At 47.6% G+C, this 18,679-nt stretch overlaps 1 protein-coding gene across 4 annotated transcripts; it reads right to left on the bottom strand.

The window, feature by feature from the left end:
- Positions 1 to 8,389: 8,389 nt before the first annotated feature.
- LOC133362771 (uncharacterized) lies at positions 8,390 to 16,733 on the bottom strand. 4 transcript variants are annotated; one of them, XM_061581717.1, is made up of 9 exons: positions 16,686 to 16,717; positions 16,437 to 16,594; positions 14,656 to 14,952; positions 13,808 to 13,899; positions 13,601 to 13,710; positions 12,653 to 12,771; positions 11,925 to 12,057; positions 11,299 to 11,392; positions 8,390 to 9,245 (listed from the first exon to the last, which is right to left on the bottom strand). In XM_061581717.1, exons 3-9 carry the CDS (start codon positions 14,918 to 14,920, stop codon positions 8,829 to 8,831), a joined length of 1,230 nt encoding a protein of 409 aa, XP_061437701.1. In that variant the 5' UTR covers positions 14,921 to 14,952; positions 16,437 to 16,594; positions 16,686 to 16,717; the 3' UTR covers positions 8,390 to 8,828. The 4 variants fall into 4 exon arrangements, with proteins under 4 accessions (XP_061437701.1, XP_061437702.1, XP_061437704.1 ...); XM_061581718.1 differs by lacking the exon at positions 16,437 to 16,594 and having other exon boundaries at positions 16,686 to 16,733; XM_061581720.1 differs by lacking the exon at positions 16,686 to 16,717 and having other exon boundaries at positions 16,583 to 16,642.
- Between the last annotated feature and the right edge of the window lie 1,946 nt (positions 16,734 to 18,679).

The raw sequence follows: 18,679 nt of genomic DNA, 5'->3' as shown, positions 1-18,679 counted from the left end.
ACACAGAGACCCACAGAGACACACAGAGACACACAAAGACACGCAGAGACCCCCACAGAGACCCACAGAGACACACAGAGACCCATAGAGTCCCACAGAGACACAGGGACCCACAGAGACTCATAGAGAGATTGAGAGAGAGGACGTCACATACACACAGCAAGATATGGAGAGAGATGGGGTCGCGTCATTTGACCATTCGCATCACACACAGATAGAGAGAGAGGAAAACACGATGTAGAATACAACACATCACACACATCACATCACACACACAGAGAGAGAATACAACACATCACACACAGAGAGAGAGAGAATACAACACACACACAGAGAACAACACATCACACACACAGAGAGATCACATCACACAGAGAAAGAAAAACACGATGTAGAGAATACAACACATCACACCGTGAGTCTCGGTGATTGACACTGAACCCTGTGGGAGCCTCAGTCTGGCTCTGTGAGTCTCAGTGATTAACACTGAACCCTGTGGGAGCCTCAGTCTGGCTCTGTGAGTCTCGGTGATTGACACTGAACCCTGTGGGAGCCTCAGTCTGGCTCTGTGAGTCTCAGTGATTAACACTGAACCCTGTGGGAGCCTCAGTCTGGCTCTGTGAGTCTCAGTGATTAACACTGAACCCTGTGGGAGCCTCAGTCAGGCTCTGTGAGTCTCAGTGATTGACACTGAACCCTGTGGGAGCCTTAGTCTGGCTCTGTGAGTCTCAGTGATTGACACTGAACCCTGTGGGAGCCTCAGTCTGGCTCTGTGAGTCTCAGTGATTAACACTGAACCCTGTGGGAGCCTCAGTCTGGCTATGTGAGTCTCAGTGATTAACACTGAACCCTGTGGGAGCCTCAGTCTGGCTCTGTGAGTCTCAGTGATTAACACTGAACCCTGTGGGAGCCTCAGTCTGGCTCTGTGAGTCTCAGTGATTGACACTGAACCCTGTGGGAGCCTCAGTCTGGCTCTGTGAGTCTCAGTGATTGACACTGAACCTTGTGGGAGCCTCAGTTTGGCTCTGTGAGTCTCAGTGATTGACACTGAACCCTGTGGGAGCCTCAGTCTGGCTCTGTGAGTCGCAGTGATTAACACTGAACCTTGTGGGAGCCTCAGTCTGGCTCTGTGAGTCTCAGTGATTGACACTGAACCCTGTGGGAGCCTCAGTCTGGCTCTGTGAGTCTCAGTGATTAACACTGAACCCTGTGGGAGCCTCAGTCTGGCTCTGTGAGTCTCAGTGATTGACACTGAACCCTGTGGGAGCCTCAGTCTGGCTCTGTGAGTCTCAGTGATTGACACTGAACCTTGTGGGAGCCTCAGTTTGGCTCTGTGAGTCTCAGTGATTGACACTGAACCCTGTGGGAGCCTCAGTCTGGCTCTGTGAGTCGCAGTGATTAACACTGAACCTTGTGGGAGCCTCAGTCTGGCTCTGTGAGTCTCAGTGATTGACACTGAACCTTGTGGGAGCCTCAGTTTGGCTCTGTGAGTCTCAGTGATTGACACTGAACCTTGTGGGAGCCTCAGTCTGGCTCTGTGAGTCTCAGTGATTGACACTGAACCATGTGGGAGCCTCAGTCTGGCTCTGTGATTCTCAGTGATTGACACTGAACCTTGTGGGAGTCTTAGTCTGGCTCTGTGAGTCTCAGTGATTAACACTGAACCCTGTGGGAGCCTCAGTCTGGCTCTGTGAGTCTCGGTGATTAACACTGAACCCTGTGGGAGCCTCAGTCTGGCTCTGTGAGTCTCAGTGATTAACACTGAACCCTGTGGGAGCCTCAGTCTGGCTCTGTGAGTCTCGGTGATTAACACTGAACCCTGTGGGAGCCTCAGTCTGGCTCTGTGAGTCTCAGTGATTAACACTGAACCCTGTGGGAGCCTCAGTCTGGCTCTGTGAGTCTCGGTGATTAACACTGAACCCTGTGGGAGCCTCAGTCTGGCTCTGTGAGTCTCAGTGATTAACACTGAACCCTGTGGGAGCCTCAGTCTGGCTCTGTGAGTCTCGGTGATTAACACTGAACCCTGTGGGAGCCTCAGTCTGGCTCTGTGAGTCTCGGTGATTAACACTGAACCCTGTGGGAGCCTCAGTCTGGCTCTGTGAGTCTCGGTGATTAACACTGAACCCTGTGGGAGCCTCAGTCTGGCTCTGTGAGTCTCGGTGATTAACACTGAACCCTGTGGGAGCCTCAGTCTGGCTCTGTGAGTCTCGGTGATTAACACTGAACCCTGTGGGAGCCTCAGTCTGGCTCTGTGAGTCTCGGTGATTAACACTGAACCCTGTGGGAGCCTCAGTCTGGCTCTGTGAGTCTCGGTGATTAACACTGAACCCTGTGGGAGCCTCAGTCTGGCTCTGTGAGTCTCGGTGATTAACACTGAACCCTGTGGGAGCCTCAGTCTGGCTCTGTGAGTCTCAGTGACGTCAAACCGCATATGGGGGGGTTGGGTGGTGGGGGTTGGGTGGTGGGGGGGGGTGGTGGGGTGGTGGGGGGGGTGGCGGTGGGGGGGGTTGGGTGGTGGTGGGGGGGTGGTGGTGGGGGGGGTGGTGGTGGGGGGTGGTGGTGTGGGGGTGGTGGTGCTAATTAAGCTGGGTGAGTGTACTGACAGTCTATAATGTAGACTGTAGCCTGGTAATTAAGGTGGTGATGGTGGTGGTGATGGTGGTGGTGATGGTGGTGATGGTGGTGGTGATGGTGGTGATGGTTGTGATGGTGGTGATGGTGGTGATGGTGGTTGTGATGGTGGTGATGGTGGTGGTGGTGGTGATGGTGGTGATGGTGGTGGTGATGGTGGTGATGGTGGTGGTGGTGGTGATGGTTGGTGGTGGTGGTGGTGGTGATGGTGGTGATGGTGGTGGTGATGGTGGTGGTGGTGGTGATGGTGGTGATGGTTGGTGATGGTTGTGATGGTGGTGGTGATGGTTGTGATGGTGGTGGTGATGGTGGTGATGGTGGTGGTGATGGTGGTGATGGTTGTGATGGTGGTGGTGATGGTGGAGATGGTTGGTGATGGTGGTGATGGTTGGTGATGGTGGTGGTGATGGTGGAGATGGTTGGTGATGGTTGGTGATGGTTGTGATGGTGGTGGTGATGGTTGTGGTGGTGGTGGTGGAGGTGGTGATGGTGGTGGTGGTGATGGGTGGTGGTGATGGTGGTGATGGTTGGTGATGGTTGGTGATGGTTGTGATGATACAGGGAGCTGTTCTCGCTGCATCACCACCCTCAACAGCAACAAGAAGCCGCAGCGATCTGCCATGGAGCGAGCCGGCGGCGGTAGCGGAGGCAGCGGAGGCGGCAGGAGGGCGGAGGAGCGGCTCGCACGGCCGTCCGCGGGAGCCCCCCCGCAGGGCGGCGGCGGAGAGCGCCCCGTAATACAAACAAAAGACATAACTCTGATAATGTATGCACTGTCCTTGAAGTTGATTGGTCCACACCCGAGACAGCTTTCCTTAGAGCCTAGTCTCACATGGTGTTGGACCAGATGACGCCCAAAGGCGCAATACGACGCTGATCATGTAGGAGGGGGCAGGCAACGAGGGCGCGCGCCAAAGACAAAGACAAAGATCACCCGTGTAGCCTGCACAGGCTGTTGGGGCAAGTGCTGTTAGCGAGCACCTATAAGGCCGGAACGGTGGAGGAGGGGGTGGGAGGCCAGCACCACGCCCGGCCGCCTTTATCTCCCCAGTGGCGATGTTTACACACCGCACCAGGTACTCATTTGAGGCTGAGTCGACCCGGGGGAGGCGCAGTGCCGGTTCAGGTAATCGTCGCTGGTTTTGGCCGTGAGCGGGAATATAACTCGGGGATCCGGGTTCGTAGTGCAGCGCGCTAACCGCTGCACCACCACTCCTCGCCACACTGACACACAGCCTGACACACACACTGACACACACTTTTTAGGACAAAAATATATTTAATTACCAATTGCTTAATGGTGCAATGCAATCATCTGACCCATAGGTGGCAGCCATCTCAAGCCAGAGGACGAGAGGACTCTAGCCGCCACGCATATAAAGGATTTATACTGGTAGGAACGAAGTGAACCAGCCTACAATAGATTATATCGTCCGTCCGTCCGATTATGTGTAGCAACATCGCCCCTTACTGCAAACACTTGGCAGGACCCTACAAAAACCTTTAGACTCAGTGAGGCTTTTCTGGCTAAACAAGTGTAACAATACATTATGTTTATATTATTTGGTTATTCGTTCCTACCAGCCCACCCCGCAGGGACCTGTTAGTGAAAAACTTTGTTTTTACGAGTTATACTTGTACTTGTATTAAGTTCGCTTGCGCGCTTACGACCGTGCAAATCTTTCGGTCGTTTTTTAACCCACTTCCCGTGATCCAATCGAGCTGACATTTTGCACACAGACTCGTTGTGCGTGACAATTTATTTTCGTGAAATTTTTTTTCCAAAATTTTACACTTTTTAGGACAAAAATATATTTAATTACCAATTGCTTAATGGTGGCATACAATCATCTGACCCATAGGTGGCAGTCATCTCAAGCCAGAGGACGAGAGGACTCTAGCCGCCACGCATATAAAGGATTTAGAGTGAAAAACTTTGTTTTTACGGGTTATACTTGTTTTTTAGTTGAAGCGTAAATTATAGGAGGCGGCTATTTTATCTCGCTCCGTGTCTCGCTCCGTCGTTGTTGCCGATATCAACCGTGTGGCCGGCACGGACGAGGAACGCGAGCAGTGCGATCCGCGTTGCGCGAGAGATGCCGACGAGAATTGGCAGCAGACAGAACTCCGATTTGCCACGGCGTCGTCCGGGTTTTATTTATTCGTTGCTCCTTCGTTCATCATCAAAATCACACTTTTGTGCGTGCAGAACGGGCGCCGCTTGAACCGAGAAGGGGCATTCAAGGGCACGTGGGAGTTGGCGTCTCTGTCACGTGGTACGCGTCACTCGGTGTCTGCAACGTGACGAGTTTCTTCCGCTGCTGGAGCTTCCCTTGGCTCGCCCGTCCAAGCTTCAATCTGACGTCGGGACGTTTCCAACAACAACAACACAAACACTCGGCGAGTCGGCGAGGGAGACGATGAAGGCGAGTTTACAAAGCGCCGCTCCCGCTCATCCATCAGTCACCTGTGTGTGTTAGGTGTGTGTGTGTTAGGTGTGTGTGTTAGGTGTGTGTGAGTGTTAGGTGTGTGTGAGTGTTAGGTGTGTGTGTGTGTTAGGTGTGTGTGAGTGTTAGGTGTGTGTGAGTGTTAGGTGTGTGTGAGTGTTAGGTGTGAGTGAGTGTTAGGTGTGTGTGAGTGTTAGGTGTGAGTGAGTGTTAGGTGTGAGTGTAGTGTGTGAGTGTTAGGTGTGGTGAGTGTTAGGTGTGAGTGTTAGGTGTGTGTGAGTGTTAGGTGTGTGTGAGTGTTAGGTGTGTGTGAGTGTTAGGTGTGTGTGAGTGTTAGGTGTGTGTGAGTGTTAGGTGTGTGTGAGTGTTAGGTGTGTGTAGTGTTAGGTGTGTGTGAGTGTTAGGTGTGTGTAGTGTTAGGTGTGTGTGAGTGTTAGGTGTGGTGAGTGTTAGGTGTGTGTGAGTGTTAGGTGTGTGTGAGTGTTAGGTGTGTGTGAGTGTTAGGTGTGTGTGAGTGTTAGGTGTGTGTGAGTGTTAGGTGTGTGTGAGTGTTAGGTGTGTGTGAGTGTAGGTGTGTGTGAGTGTTAGGTGTGTGTGAGTGTTAGGTGTGTGTGAGTGTAGGTGTGTGTGTGTGTTAGGTGTGTGTGAGTGTTAGGTGTGTGTGTGTGTTAGGTGTGTGTGAGTGTTAGGTGTGTGTGTGTTAGGTGTGTGTGAGTGTTAGGTGTGTGTGAGTGTTAGGTGTGTGTGAGTGTTAGGTGTGTGTGAGTGTTAGGTGTGTGTGAGTGTTAGGTGTGTGTGAGTGTTAGGTGTGTGTGAGTGTTAGGTGTGTGTGAGTGTTAGGTGTGTGTGAGTGTTAGGTGTGTGTGAGTGTTAGGTGTGTGTGAGTGTTAGGTGTGAGTGAGTGTAGGTGTGAGTGTTAGGTGTGTGTGTGTGTTAGGTGTGTGTGAGTGTTAGGTGTGTGTGAGTGTTAGGTGTGAGTGAGTGTTAGGTGTGAGTGTTAGGTGTGTGTGTTAGGTGTGTGTGTTAGGTGTGTGAGTGTTAGGTGTGTGTGAGTGTTAGGTGTGTGTGAGTGTTAGGTGTGTGTGAGTGTGTAGGTGTGTGTGAGTGTTAGGTGTGTGTGAGTGTTAGGTGTGTGAGTGTTAGGTGTGTGTGAGTGTTAGGTGTGTGTGAGTGTTAGGTGTGTGTGAGTGTTAGGTGTGTGTGTGTGTGTGAGTGTTAGGTGTGTGTGAGTGTTAGGTGTGTGTGAGTGTTAGGTGTGTGTGAGTGTGTAGGTGTGTGTGAGTGTTAGGTGTGTGTGAGTGTTAGGTGTGTGTGAGTGTTAGGTGTGTGTAGGAGTCTGTGTGTGTGTGAGTGTTAGGTGCTTTGTTGTTTGCGATCCAGAACAGAACATCCCGGTTGACACATATGGAGGCATCATTACCACGCGGCGATTCGCTCAGCTACCCCCGACGCAAATATCTGCTCTCAATCCACCACAGCGTCAAAGTGATACTCGCCTGTGCTCCGTCAATATCAACCCGTGTACGAAGGCAAATAAAATATTTCTATCGCGCCACGTTGGATTAAAAAACACACCGTCAGAAAAGATCGTGTTAACGGTTCAAAGAGAGTTTTTTTTATTGTCAAAACTTGTGTAAACAAATCACTACTGTAGCTATTCCAGGGAATTGCACATTCGAATTGAACGTTCCCATGCGCTGTATGCACCTGGTACCAGTTTACATGAAAGGCAGTGATTGCTACAAAATATAAAGCACATTGCAAAACGTACACGTGGTTTTGGGCTCCGTATGCAAACTCAAACATTGGATATATTTTTTCCGAGTGGTTTATCCAGAAAAACAATTCCTCAAATTGTACTTTAAAGGTTTTTGGCTTTTAATCAAAGCTCAATAATATCAACAGCCCTTGTTCAATCCACTCCAAGATGCAGACAGTGACCAGACGGGTACTTCACCAGTGGTCAGCACCCAAACAATCAGCAGTTCGGACGTCACCCTCAAACTCGGGTTTCTGAATCCACAGCACAATCACGTTCCTTCACAGTGGCCAGCTAGGAACTTGGTTGGGCAGAAAGCTCGCGGTCACGTGACGCACTTCAATCAATCCGCGAGCGTGCTACACGGTGGGAGGGGCTATGCACGACAGACAAATAATCCCTGGTGGGTGGTGGGGAACTGTTGTTCCTACCTGTAACAAAAAATTAACCCGTAAAAACAAAGTTTTTCACTCTAAATCCTTTATATGCGTGGCGACTAGAGTCCTCTTGTCCTCTGGCTTGAGATGGCTGCCACCTATGGGTCAGATGATTGCCTGCCACCATTAAGCAATTGGTAATTAAATATTTATAAAAAAAATTCCCTAAAAAGTGTAAAATTTGGGAAAAAATGTTTCACGAACATAAATTGTCACGCACAACGAGTCTGTGTGCAAAATGTCAGCTCGATTGGATGACGGGAAGTGGGTTAAAAAACGACCGAAACATTTGCACGGTCCTAAGCAAGCAAGCAAGTGAACTTAATATAATGGATTTTAAAAAAACCCACTGCATATATACGCTTAAGACAGTTCCATGAACACTAAGTGTAGACAGGTGTTGTTTTCTCTACATCTGCTACCAGCAGCAAAGTCTATAAAACTTTGCAGAATGGAACATGTCACAAATCAACTTTTATTTAGGCATTTTTGGGGTTGTTATCAAGTAGGTGAGAGCAGACAGGCCCCGTACAACAATCTTCTGGAGTATGAGAACATCTGATTTTGCAAAAACCTTCCCACTTCGTGTTCATCCTTCCAAAAGATGCAAATTTGAAACGATCTTTCAACAGTCGAGCAAATGCAACACAACAAAAAAGCACATTTCTCTGAACATGGCTATCTCCTCTGCACGGAAACAAAACGTGTTGTATATTTCAACTCCAGATGACCTAAACGGCACGTTTTATCTTTAGACGTGACTTTACCGAAAAAACCAAAGAATAATTCCTGCAGTCACGAAAGCTCCAAAATTAAGAAGGAACAAAACTGACAAGTCATTCACTTCTTTCTTGGAAGAGACAAGTTCCTGCCTTGGGTAGTAAAGCCAAGATGCTGCTTTATATTCTATTGACTGCATTCTGGAAAAAAAAAAACTATGCAAGCAAGCTCAAAGGAATTTCGATTTAAAGCTTTCGTGACTGCAGGGATTCATCTTCTTGGTTCTTTCGGTAAAGTCACGTAGAAGGGAAGTAATAAAATAATAATAAATAAAAACAGACTGTCTTCTCGACAGACCTGTTCTTCACCTGAGGACGGCTGCTTGCGTTGTGGCCGAAACGTCGTGAGAATTAATTTATAAAAAAAAAAGTATTACTATTTTATTATTTCCATTCTACGTGACTTTACCGAAAGAACCAAGAAGAAGCTCAAAGGAAGTTATTGAAACTGCGAGTGAAACGACACTAGCTTATCTTCTTGGTTCTTTCGGTAAAGTCACGTAGAAGGAAAATAATAAAATAATAAAAATAAAACATAATAAAATAATTCTCACGACGTTTCGGCCACAACGCAAGCAGCCGCCCTCAGGTGGAGAACAGGTCTGTCGACCGTGACTTTACTGAAAGAACCAAGAAGATGAATCCCTGCAGTCACGAAAGCTTTCAATCGAAAGACACCAGCTTATTTACCCCAAGGGCTTTTCATACAAAGTGCAACCCATGGCCCACACAACCTCCCACCATCATCCATCTATCGCTCACCCCCCTCCTCTTCTCACTCCAGCCCCTCTTCTTCTTCGATGTCAGAGCATGAAGACAATCTTGGCATCTTGCTCCTGGGCACCTCCAGGCTGCTACTGCCTCCCCAGCTGCGAGAACGAGGAAAGTCAACGGCTTGGCGAGCGTGCGCTCGCAAATTGTATTTGGCAATGCTGCTTTTGCGATACCGATTGCCGACGGAGGACAGATTCCTGCCAGAGGGCCGCAGCGCTGGGAACACTTTGGCACGGATGCCGTCCTTGGTGTCGATGCCGTCATCGTCGTCGTCCTCGGAGCTGAGGTGGACTGTCTCTTCACTGGACGAGCGCTGCAGCGTCGTCTCGCTGGAGATCGTGGTGGACACGCCATGCTCTTCGATTCCACTCAATAGCAGTCGCTTTTTGGCTTCTGGGACTCCCAGTTCATCCAAGTCCTAAAATCCAGCGAAATACAAAAAATATGCACACACACACACACCAACTTGTGTTCAGCGATACAACATTGATAATTGGCTTTTTACCCTTCTATCTGGCAACAAAACTGACACCTTTTTACAAGGAGTCATGTTTGCATAGACCGCAATACCTTGCAGTCATAATACAAACAAAAGACATAACTCTGATAATGTATGCACTGTCCCTGAAGTTGATTGGTCCACACCCGAGACAAGTATTGTGGTCTATAGAAACATGACTCCTTGTAAAAAGGTGTCAGTTTTGTTGCCAGATAGAAGGGTAAAAAAACAATTATGATATTTTTACCATAGTGTACGATACAACATTCTTCAAATTTCTGACGACGTGTATTCCTCAGAGCAATTAATGTACAAAATCAGTCGGTATTACCGGTAGGAACCACCTGGTTCCACCAGCCCACAGGGGATTATTGTGTCTGTCCGTCGTGCATCCAAAAATGGGAGGGGTGGGGCTGGGTGGGGAGGGGAGGGTGGGGAGGGGCTGGGTGGGGAGGGGAGGGTGGGGAGGGGCTGGGTGGGGAGGGTGGGGAGGGGCTGGGTGGGGAGGGGCTGGGTGGGGAGGGGCTGGGTGGGGAGGGGCTGGGTGGGGAGGGGCTGGGTGGGGTGGGGCTGGGTGGGGAGGGGAGGGTGGGGAGGGGAGGATGGGGAGGGGCTGGTCACCCCGTGGTGCCCTTATAAAACTCAACGTTTAACCTACTCACGACGGCTTGTGCCCGCCCTCACAGTTGGCCATTGACCGAGCAACCCAACGTTCCTACCCGCTCCCTCCGCAGGAGGAATGTGTTTTTTTTGTACCCACTACTGGATCAGGACTCCTCAGCCTCCTCACTCGAGCTATGTGACCACGATCCATCTATCAACTACACACGAACTAATATTCTCACAACTCGAATCTCTGTGGTGGTCATCCTCTTGGTGATGTGTGCTCTACTTTGGATGCCACTCCAACACCGGTCTTGTTTCCCAGCCACAATGCAGTCCAGTGATGTTCCCTTGCCCAAGCCCATCTACTTTTTTGCAGTTGTCAATGTTTCTTATTTGCATGTTTCGGTATCCACGTGTAATGGGTTCCGGAGACACTTGTAGAGGTAACTTCTTTATTACAATACAACACTCCAACAGTCCTGATACTCTGTTACAGCCTAGGTACACAGCCTAGATACACAGCCTAGGTACACAGCCTAGGTAGACAGCCTAGGAAGACAGCCTAGGTACACAGCCTAGGTACACAGCCTAGGTACACTGCCTAGGTACACTACTCTGGCTATGCTCTGGGGTCCTCTGGCTACAATCCCGCTAGGGGAGGCTACCTGACCCGACCCAGCCAAGGTGTGGGTCTGGACTCTGGCTTCCTCGGAACTCGCCCTCACAAGGACGTAGAGCCGGGAGTCCCAGAGTCCCACCACTGGCCCTCACAGCGTCCCGGCCCTTACAAGGACAAGCGGGACGAGGGGGTCCAGGGTCCTAAGCTGGCTGGCTGGCGGGTCTTGACCTCCAACTGGCCCCGATTGTCCAGGGAGCTGCCCTTTTATGCCTCGTGCCCAACGAGGGGTGGGGTTGTGTGTGCCCCCAGGTATCCCACAGAGCACACACAGCCCCCCCGTTGGTGGCGCCAAGGGGCTTAAGTGTCTGGGGTGCCTGGGATCCTAGCGCCTGCCGCCAAGGGCTTCTCTGCCTAGGGTCCCAGAGCCCCCTCTTGTGGCACTACAATCCTCACTACTCACCACTCACCCTCACCACTCACCCTCACCACTCACCACTCAGCACTCACGCTCACCCCTCTCCGTCACCACTCACCCCTCTCCCTCACCACTCACGCTCACCACTCACCCTCACCACTCACCCTCACCTACACACGTATTAACTCTTTACAAGTTTAATTCCAACCTTCCATCTTCTCCAAGCTTCTTTGTGCATTTTTTATGTTGCAGAAAAACTTAGAAATAAATCCCAATCCTGTGAACGTTAAAAAACACGCGTAGTTTGTGTGGAAGCGTCCGTAGGAACTTGCCTGCAGAGTGACGTTCATCAGCTGTTGGACACTCGACAATCCACGTGAAGTGAAATTCTCCAAAAACTCCAAGCAGTCTATTTGTTTCAGGAAGCTTGAGACACAAAAAAAACAACACACAAGGCTCCAAAATGTTAATACCAAATACAAGAAGCACGAAAAGTACTTTTTGCTTCTTTTTGTTTGTTTTTTGACTACTTGTGTTGTGGTTATTGCAAACATGATGCCTTGTATAAAGGTGTCAGTTTTGTACCAGTTTAAAAAGGTAAAAACCTACTACTATATTTTGCCACTGCTAAAAGAGATGTCTCAGAGTAGAAAAGGTTATTTCAGCAAAGAATCCCTTTCATTTATTTGTAATTTTTTTCAGAGCGTGAATGATGACGATCTTCTTGGTTCTTTCGGTAAAGTCACGTAGAAGGAAAGCAACATTATTATAATATTTATTCTTTTATTATATTATATTATTTTATTATGTTTTATTTTTATTATTTTATTACTTCCCTTCTACGTGACTTTACCGAAAGAACCAAGAAGATGAATCCCTGCAGTCACGAAAGCTTTAAATCGAAAAATGACGACGATGTTTAAAGGTGGCGACGATGATGCACCTAAAGGGCACTTACTTGTAAAGAGCGTTGCCAGGCTTGCCGCTGTCCGGCAGGGTTCCAAGCCGGGCCGGTGGGTTGTCTCCGTCCGGTGGCCGTGGGGGACCATTGGATCCACTCGCTTCACCCGTCACAACATCCTGTGCAACGCCTGCAACCAGTGGATGAGCATTCGCAATAAAACCATTTACACCTCAACACATATACGAGTAATATTGAGTTCATCCTCTTGGTTCTTTCGGTAAAGTCACGTAGAAGGGAAGTAATAAAATAATAAAACTTCATAAAATAATTCTCACGACGTTTCGGCCACAACGCAAGCAGCCGTCTTCAGGTGGAGAACAGGTCTGTCGGAAAGACAGCATCTGACAGCCCTGTTCTTCACCTGAGGATGGCTGCTTGCGTTGTGGCCGAAACGTCGTGAGAATTGTATTTTATCATGGAATTTTATCATGGAATTGTATTTTATCATGGACACAGGTCTGTCAGAAAGACAGCGTCTGACAGACCTGTTCTTCACCTGAGGACGGCTGCTTGCGTTGTGGTCGAAACGTCGTGAGAATTGTATTTTATCGTGTTTTATTTTTATTCTTTTATTACTTCCCTTCTACGTGACGACTTTACCGAAAGAACCAAGAAGACTGCGTATCACTTTGTGGCAAATTGTGTCACGTCTTTCAATTCTACCGCGTGCCACGTTCCCTGCAGAGAAATGTGCTGCGCCGAGCAGGGAGAGCTTGCGTCACCTGATGAGGAACCTTCGCCGGCACTGGAGGGTCCCTGGCTGCCGGTCAAGACTTCCTGTGAACACTCGCTGCCGTGTCGGCTGAGGTTGAACGGCCTGCCACGCAATTCCGTCACGTATCTGGGAGGGAGAAAAAACCCAAAAAATTAGCCCGTAAAAACAAAGTTTTTCACTATAAATCCTCTATATGCGTGGCATCGGTTTAATTTTATTTTTTCATTCTAGATTTTAAGCTTTCGTGACTGCAAGGATTCATATTCTTAGGTTTTTTCGGTAAAGTCACGTAGGTAAAAAATTAAAATTAATAAAAGTAAAATAAAATAAAAACAAAGTTTTTCACTATAAATCCTTTATATGCGTGGCATCGATTTAATTTTATTATTCATTTCTGTTTTTCTTGAGTAAGAGTTTCATTTTTATCACATTGGTATTTTAAATTAAATATAAGGAAAGTCGTATATGAGGATTATAAGGTCAGTTTTTGTATGATTGTTTATATTGTACATTTATGTTGTTTTCTTGAATAAGAATTTGCATATCAAGAGGAATTTAGCATATTTATGGGAAATGCAGGTATGTGATTAGTACTACTCATGCCCGTGCATTATGCAGGATTAGCAGCATCAAAGGGAGGGTATATGGAAATATGCTAAATTCCTCTTGATATGCAAATTATTTTGTCAAGGCGCCCTTTCCCCCCCCTTCCAACCCAGCGTATATACATGCTCCAAGCACGTGTGCTGTTTCATTCAGACGCTGTCGCCTCGACAGACCTGGTTTTCACCTGAGGACGGCTACTTGCGTTGTGGCTGAAACGTCGTGAGAATTATTTTATTATTTTTATTTTTATCATTTTATTACTTCCCTTCTGTTGCTACCATTTAATTACAGCAGCAATCGGGAACTTGTCTCGTACGAGCAGCGATGTGTCTATTTCGTGTTCACGTACTGTTGTTGCTGCAGGTTGCGCAACACATTGACATCCGTGGGCAGCGTTCGGATCAGCTCCAGGTTTTCCTTGATTTTCTTTAATATTTCAAAATGTTCTCTCCCATGCACCTACATACATACAGACCGCAGAGCAAATTCTTTCAAACATGAAATGCTTATTGTGACATGTGATTGCGAGGAATTTAAACGAAAGCAGGTAACTTACCAGGAGGCGAAATATGTCTTCTTGGTCGGATGGCCAATTGCTGCCACAGTTGCTTGCAGTCATCAGCATGTCGTGCACCACTTTCACGCAGCCTGAGGATTTGGTAAAGTGGCAAAAAGCGGACAGGTAAGGCGAGTACACGCAGGGACAATTTCTTTCAGAATAATACATTTAAATGATGTCATCATGGGACCTCCTTTGCCAGTACCAAAATATACTAATAGGGTTTTTCCCCTTTTTTTTTCTGGCAACAAAACTGACACCTTTTGTAAGGAATCATGTTTACATTAACCACAATACCTGCAGTCAAATGCAAACAAAAAACACAACTCTGATAATGTATGCATTGTCTTTGAAACTGATTGGTCCACACCAGACAGCTTTCTTTAGAGCCGAGTCTCATATGATGTTCGACCAGATGACGCCAAAAGGCGTCATCATGGGACCTCCTTTGCCAGTACCAAAATATACTCATAGGGGTTTTCCCCTTTTTTCTGGCAACAAAACTGACACCTTTTGCAAGGAATCATGCTTACATTAACCACAATACTTGGCGTCATCTGGTCGAAAACCATATGAGACGAGACTCTAAAGAAAGCTGTCTCTGGTGTGGACCAATCCGTTTCAAAGACAATGCATACATTATCAGAGTTGTGTTTATTGTTTGCATTTGACTGCAAGTATTGTGGTTAATGTAAGCATGATTCCTTGCAAAAGGTGTCAGTTTTGTTGCCAGAAAAAAGGCGAAAACCCCTATTAGTGAAATTATATAATTTACAAAAACCTCAAATGTGTCTTAATAGCTAGACAGCACGTGTGTGTGAACAAGGGGCAGTCAAAGTGATCACCTTGGGAGTTCGTATCAGAAGCCGCCTCTCCACTCGGTCGCTGACTGCTGCCAGAAGACACCTTAGGCACTGGTGGGGTGTGCTTAACTGACTGAGCCTGTGGAGACTGACAAGTCTGGGTTGCTGCCTCTGCCAAGGCAGGAGGATACTGTCGCACAGACTGAGCTGCATTCTGCCTGGTGCGTGAAGGAGCCTTCCGATTGTTTGGAGACTGCTGCTGCTGTTGCAGCTCCTCATCGTCCTGATGCATGCGCCGCTCATCCATTTTGATATCTTGGAGATTTGAAGCTTTCGCGACTGCAAGGAATCATACTCGGTAAAGTCACGTAGGTAAAAAATGAAATTAAAATTAAAATAAAAGAATAAAAATCACAAATCCTGCATAATGCACGGGCATAATTAGTACTATTCACATACATGCATTTCCCATATCCCCTCCCTTGGATGCTGCTAATCCTGCATAATGCACGGGCATATGTAGTACTAATTACATTCCTGCATTTCCCATAAATATGCTAAATTCCTCTTTATATGCAAATTCTTTTGTCGAAGCGCCCTTTCCCCCCCTCCCAACCCAGCTTATATATATGCTCCAAGCTCGTGTGCTGTTTCATTCAGACTCTGTCTCCCCGACAGACCTGGTTTCACCTGAGGACGGCTGCTTGCGTTGTGGCCGAAACGTCGTGATAATTATTTTATTATGTTTTATTTTTATTATTTTATTACTTCCCTTCTACGTGACGACTTTACCGAACGAACCAAGAAGAAGAGAAAAATCACAACGTTTCGGAAGAAACACAAGCTTCCGTCTTCAGGTGAAACAGATATTTTGCTGTGACAGTTTCACCTGAACACGGAAGCTTGTGTTGCTTCCGAAACGTCGTAATTTAATTTCTTTTTATTAATTTTTATTTCATTTTTCACCTACATTTTTACATCTCTCCCCGGCGAAGCACACACTCGGGTCTCACAGCAGAATCAGCCCAGTAACTGGCCACTAAAACAAATGGCCAGAAAACAAATGCATTAAAACAATTTTTGTTTTATGGGCAGCCATTGAGAATTTCAAGAAATTACAGGAAAAGATAAAATAGTTTAAAAACATTACAATGTCTCTTCAACCACGACTATAGAGACATGGTAATCGCAATAGTTGTACACTTAGACATTTTCAATGTTCAGCCCTATAAAACTGGCAGCAGACATTGTATGTAGCTAGGGTTCTCAAGTTTCGTACATAACAGGATAAATTCCACACCCTCGAAATGGCATTGCTGTTGCATTAGCATCTGTGCCGCCCATTCACTAGAATGACCAGTGGCATTGTAGCTAGGTAAATACAACTCTCACAGCAACTGTCATCATCAGAGCCATTAGCGATCCGATTAAAATTCTCACGGCGTTTCGACTGCAACACAAGCAATCATCATCAGGTGTGAAATCCACAGCAAGAAAATTTGAAAAAAATTAACCCGTAAAAACAAAGTTTTTCACTATAAATCCTTTATATGCGTGGCATCGGTTTTATTTTATTATTCATTTCTGTTTTTCTTGAGTAATAAAGTTTCATTTTTATCACATTGCTATTTTAAATTAAATATGAAAAAAACATTTTCCTAAAAAGTTGTCTCGCACAACGAGTCTGTGTGCAACATGTCAGCTCGATTGGATCACGGGAAGAGGGTTAAAAAACGACCGAAAGATTTGCACGGTCGTAAGTAAGCGCGCAAGCAAGTGAACTTAATATAAAGGATTTAAAAATGTAAAATAAAAATGCTCACAACACAAGCAATCGTCATCAGTCGTGAGAATTCCAGCAAGAACCAGCAGCCCTCCCGTGGCCTTGACACACACAAGCTGCGGCTGCTGCTGTTGCCACGTGCTCACGATACCACGTGGACATCGACTCCACAGCTGTGCAACTCACTCGACGTCCCCCCTACGAAACAAAGAAGCAGCGCGGCTGTACCTGGTAAACAACAACAACCACAACAACCACAACAACAACAACCACAAAACGAACGTCTCACCACAGATCAAGATGGCGGCAGCAGCAGCAAAGCCAACCACGTGACCACTTCCTGGCTCCCACGTGGCCGCGTGACGTCACGTCAGCGGGGGGGGGGGGTATCACATGTGAGGGAGGGGGGTCACGTGTGAGGGGGGGTATCACGTGCGAGGGGGGGGGTCACACGCGAGGGGGGGGGGGGTCACGTGTGAGGGGGGGGGTGTCATTGACAGCTAACAATGTCTCTGCTGCAGCAAACCCCCCCCTCTCTCTCGACACAGAGGCGTTGGGTCTCTGTGTGTCTCTGTGTGTGTCTCTGTTGTGTCTCTGTGTATGTGTCGTGTCTCTGTTGTGTGTCTCTGTGTGTCTCTGTGTGTCTCTGTGTGTGTCTCTGTTGTGTGTCTCTGTGTATGTGTCGTGTCTCTGTTGTGTGTCTCTGTGTGTGTCTCTGTGTGTGTATCTCTGTGTGTGTCTCTGTGTGTCTCTGTGTGTGTCTCTGTTGTGTGTCTCTGTGTATGTGTCGTGTCTCTGTTGTGTGTCTCTGTGTGTGTCTCTGTGTGTGTCTCTGTTGTGTGTCTCTGTGTGTGTGTCTGTGTGTGTGTCTCTGTGTGTGTCTCTGTTGTGTGTCGTGTCTCTCTCTGTGTCTCTGTGTGTCTCTGTTGTGTGTCTCTGTGTGTCTCTGTGTGTGTCTCTGTGTGTGTCTCTCTCTGTCTCTCTCTGTGTCTCTGTGTGTCTCTGTTGTGTGTCTCTGTGTGTGTCTCTGTGTGTGTCTCTGTGTGTGTCTCTCTCTGTCTCTCTCTGTGTGTCTCTCTGTGTCTCTGTTGTGTGTCTCTGTTGTGTGTCTCTCTCTGTCTCTCTCTGTGTCTCTGTGTGTCTCTGTGTGTATCTCTGTGTCTCTGTTGTGTGTCTCTGTGTGTGTCTCTCTCTGTGTCTCTCTCTGTGTGTCTCTGTGTGTCTCTGTTGTGTGTCTTTCTCTGTGTCTCTCTCTCTGTGTCTCTGTGTGTCTCTCTCTGTGTCACTGTGTGTATCTCTGTGTCTCTGTTGTGTGTCTCTGTGTGTGTCTCTCTGTGTGTGTCTCTGTGTGTGTCTCTCTCTGTGTCTATGTTGTGTCTCTGTGTGTGTCTCTCTCTGTGTGTCTCTCTCTGTGTGTCTCTGCTGTGTGTCTCTGTTGTGTGTCTCTGTGTGTGTGTCGTGTCTCTGTTTGTCTCTCTCTGTGTCTCTGTTGTGTGTCTCTGTGTGTGTCTCTCTCTGTGTGTCTCTGTGTGTCTCTGTTGTGTGTCTCTGTTGTGTGTCTCTCTCTGTGTCTCTCTCTGTGTGTCACTGTGTGTATCTCTGTGTCTCTGTTGTGTGTCTCTGTGTGTGTCTCTCTGTGTGTGTCTCTGTGTGTGTCTCTCTCTGTGTCTATGTTGTGTCTCTGTGTGTGTCTCTCTCTGTGTGTCTCTGTGTGTGTCTCTGTGTGTGTCTCTGTGTCTCTGTTGTGTGTCTCTGTGTATGTGTCGTGTCTCTGTTGTGTGTCTCTGTGTGTGTCTGTGTGTGTCTCTGTTGTGTGTCTCTGTGTGTGTGTCTGTGTGTGTGTGTCTGTGTGTGTCTCTGTTGTGTGTCGTGTCTCTCTCTGTCTCTCTCTGTCTCTGTGTGTCTCTGTTGTGTCTCTGTGTGTGTCTCTGTGTGTGTCTCTCTCTGTGTCTCTGTGTGTCTCTGTTGTGTGTCTCTGTGTGTGTCTCTGTGTGTGTCTCTGTGTGTGTCTCTCTCTGTCTCTCTCTGTGTGTCTCTCTGTGTCTCTGTTGTGTGTCTCTGTTGTGTGTCTCTCTCTGTCTCTGTGTCTCTGTGTGTCTCTCTCTCTGTGTATCTCTGTGTCTCTGTTGTGTGTCTCTGTGTGTGTCTCTCTCTGTCTCTCTCTCTGTGTGTCTCTGTGTGTCTCTGTTGTGTGTCTCTGTTGTGTGTCTCTCTCTGTGTCTCTCTCTCTGTGTCTCTGTGTGTCTCTCTCTGTGTGTCACTGTGTGTATCTCTGTGTCTCTG

This window comes from Lethenteron reissneri, unplaced genomic scaffold (assembly GCF_015708825.2).
Source record: "Lethenteron reissneri isolate LAM-NWPU_2019-01 unplaced genomic scaffold, ASM1570882v1 scaffold_1610, whole genome shotgun sequence".
NCBI classification, from domain to species: Eukaryota; Metazoa; Chordata; class Hyperoartia; order Petromyzontiformes; family Petromyzontidae; genus Lethenteron; species Lethenteron reissneri.
The sequence above is the reverse complement of the archived record's forward strand: the minus strand, read 5'-3'. Positions and strand labels throughout refer to the sequence as shown.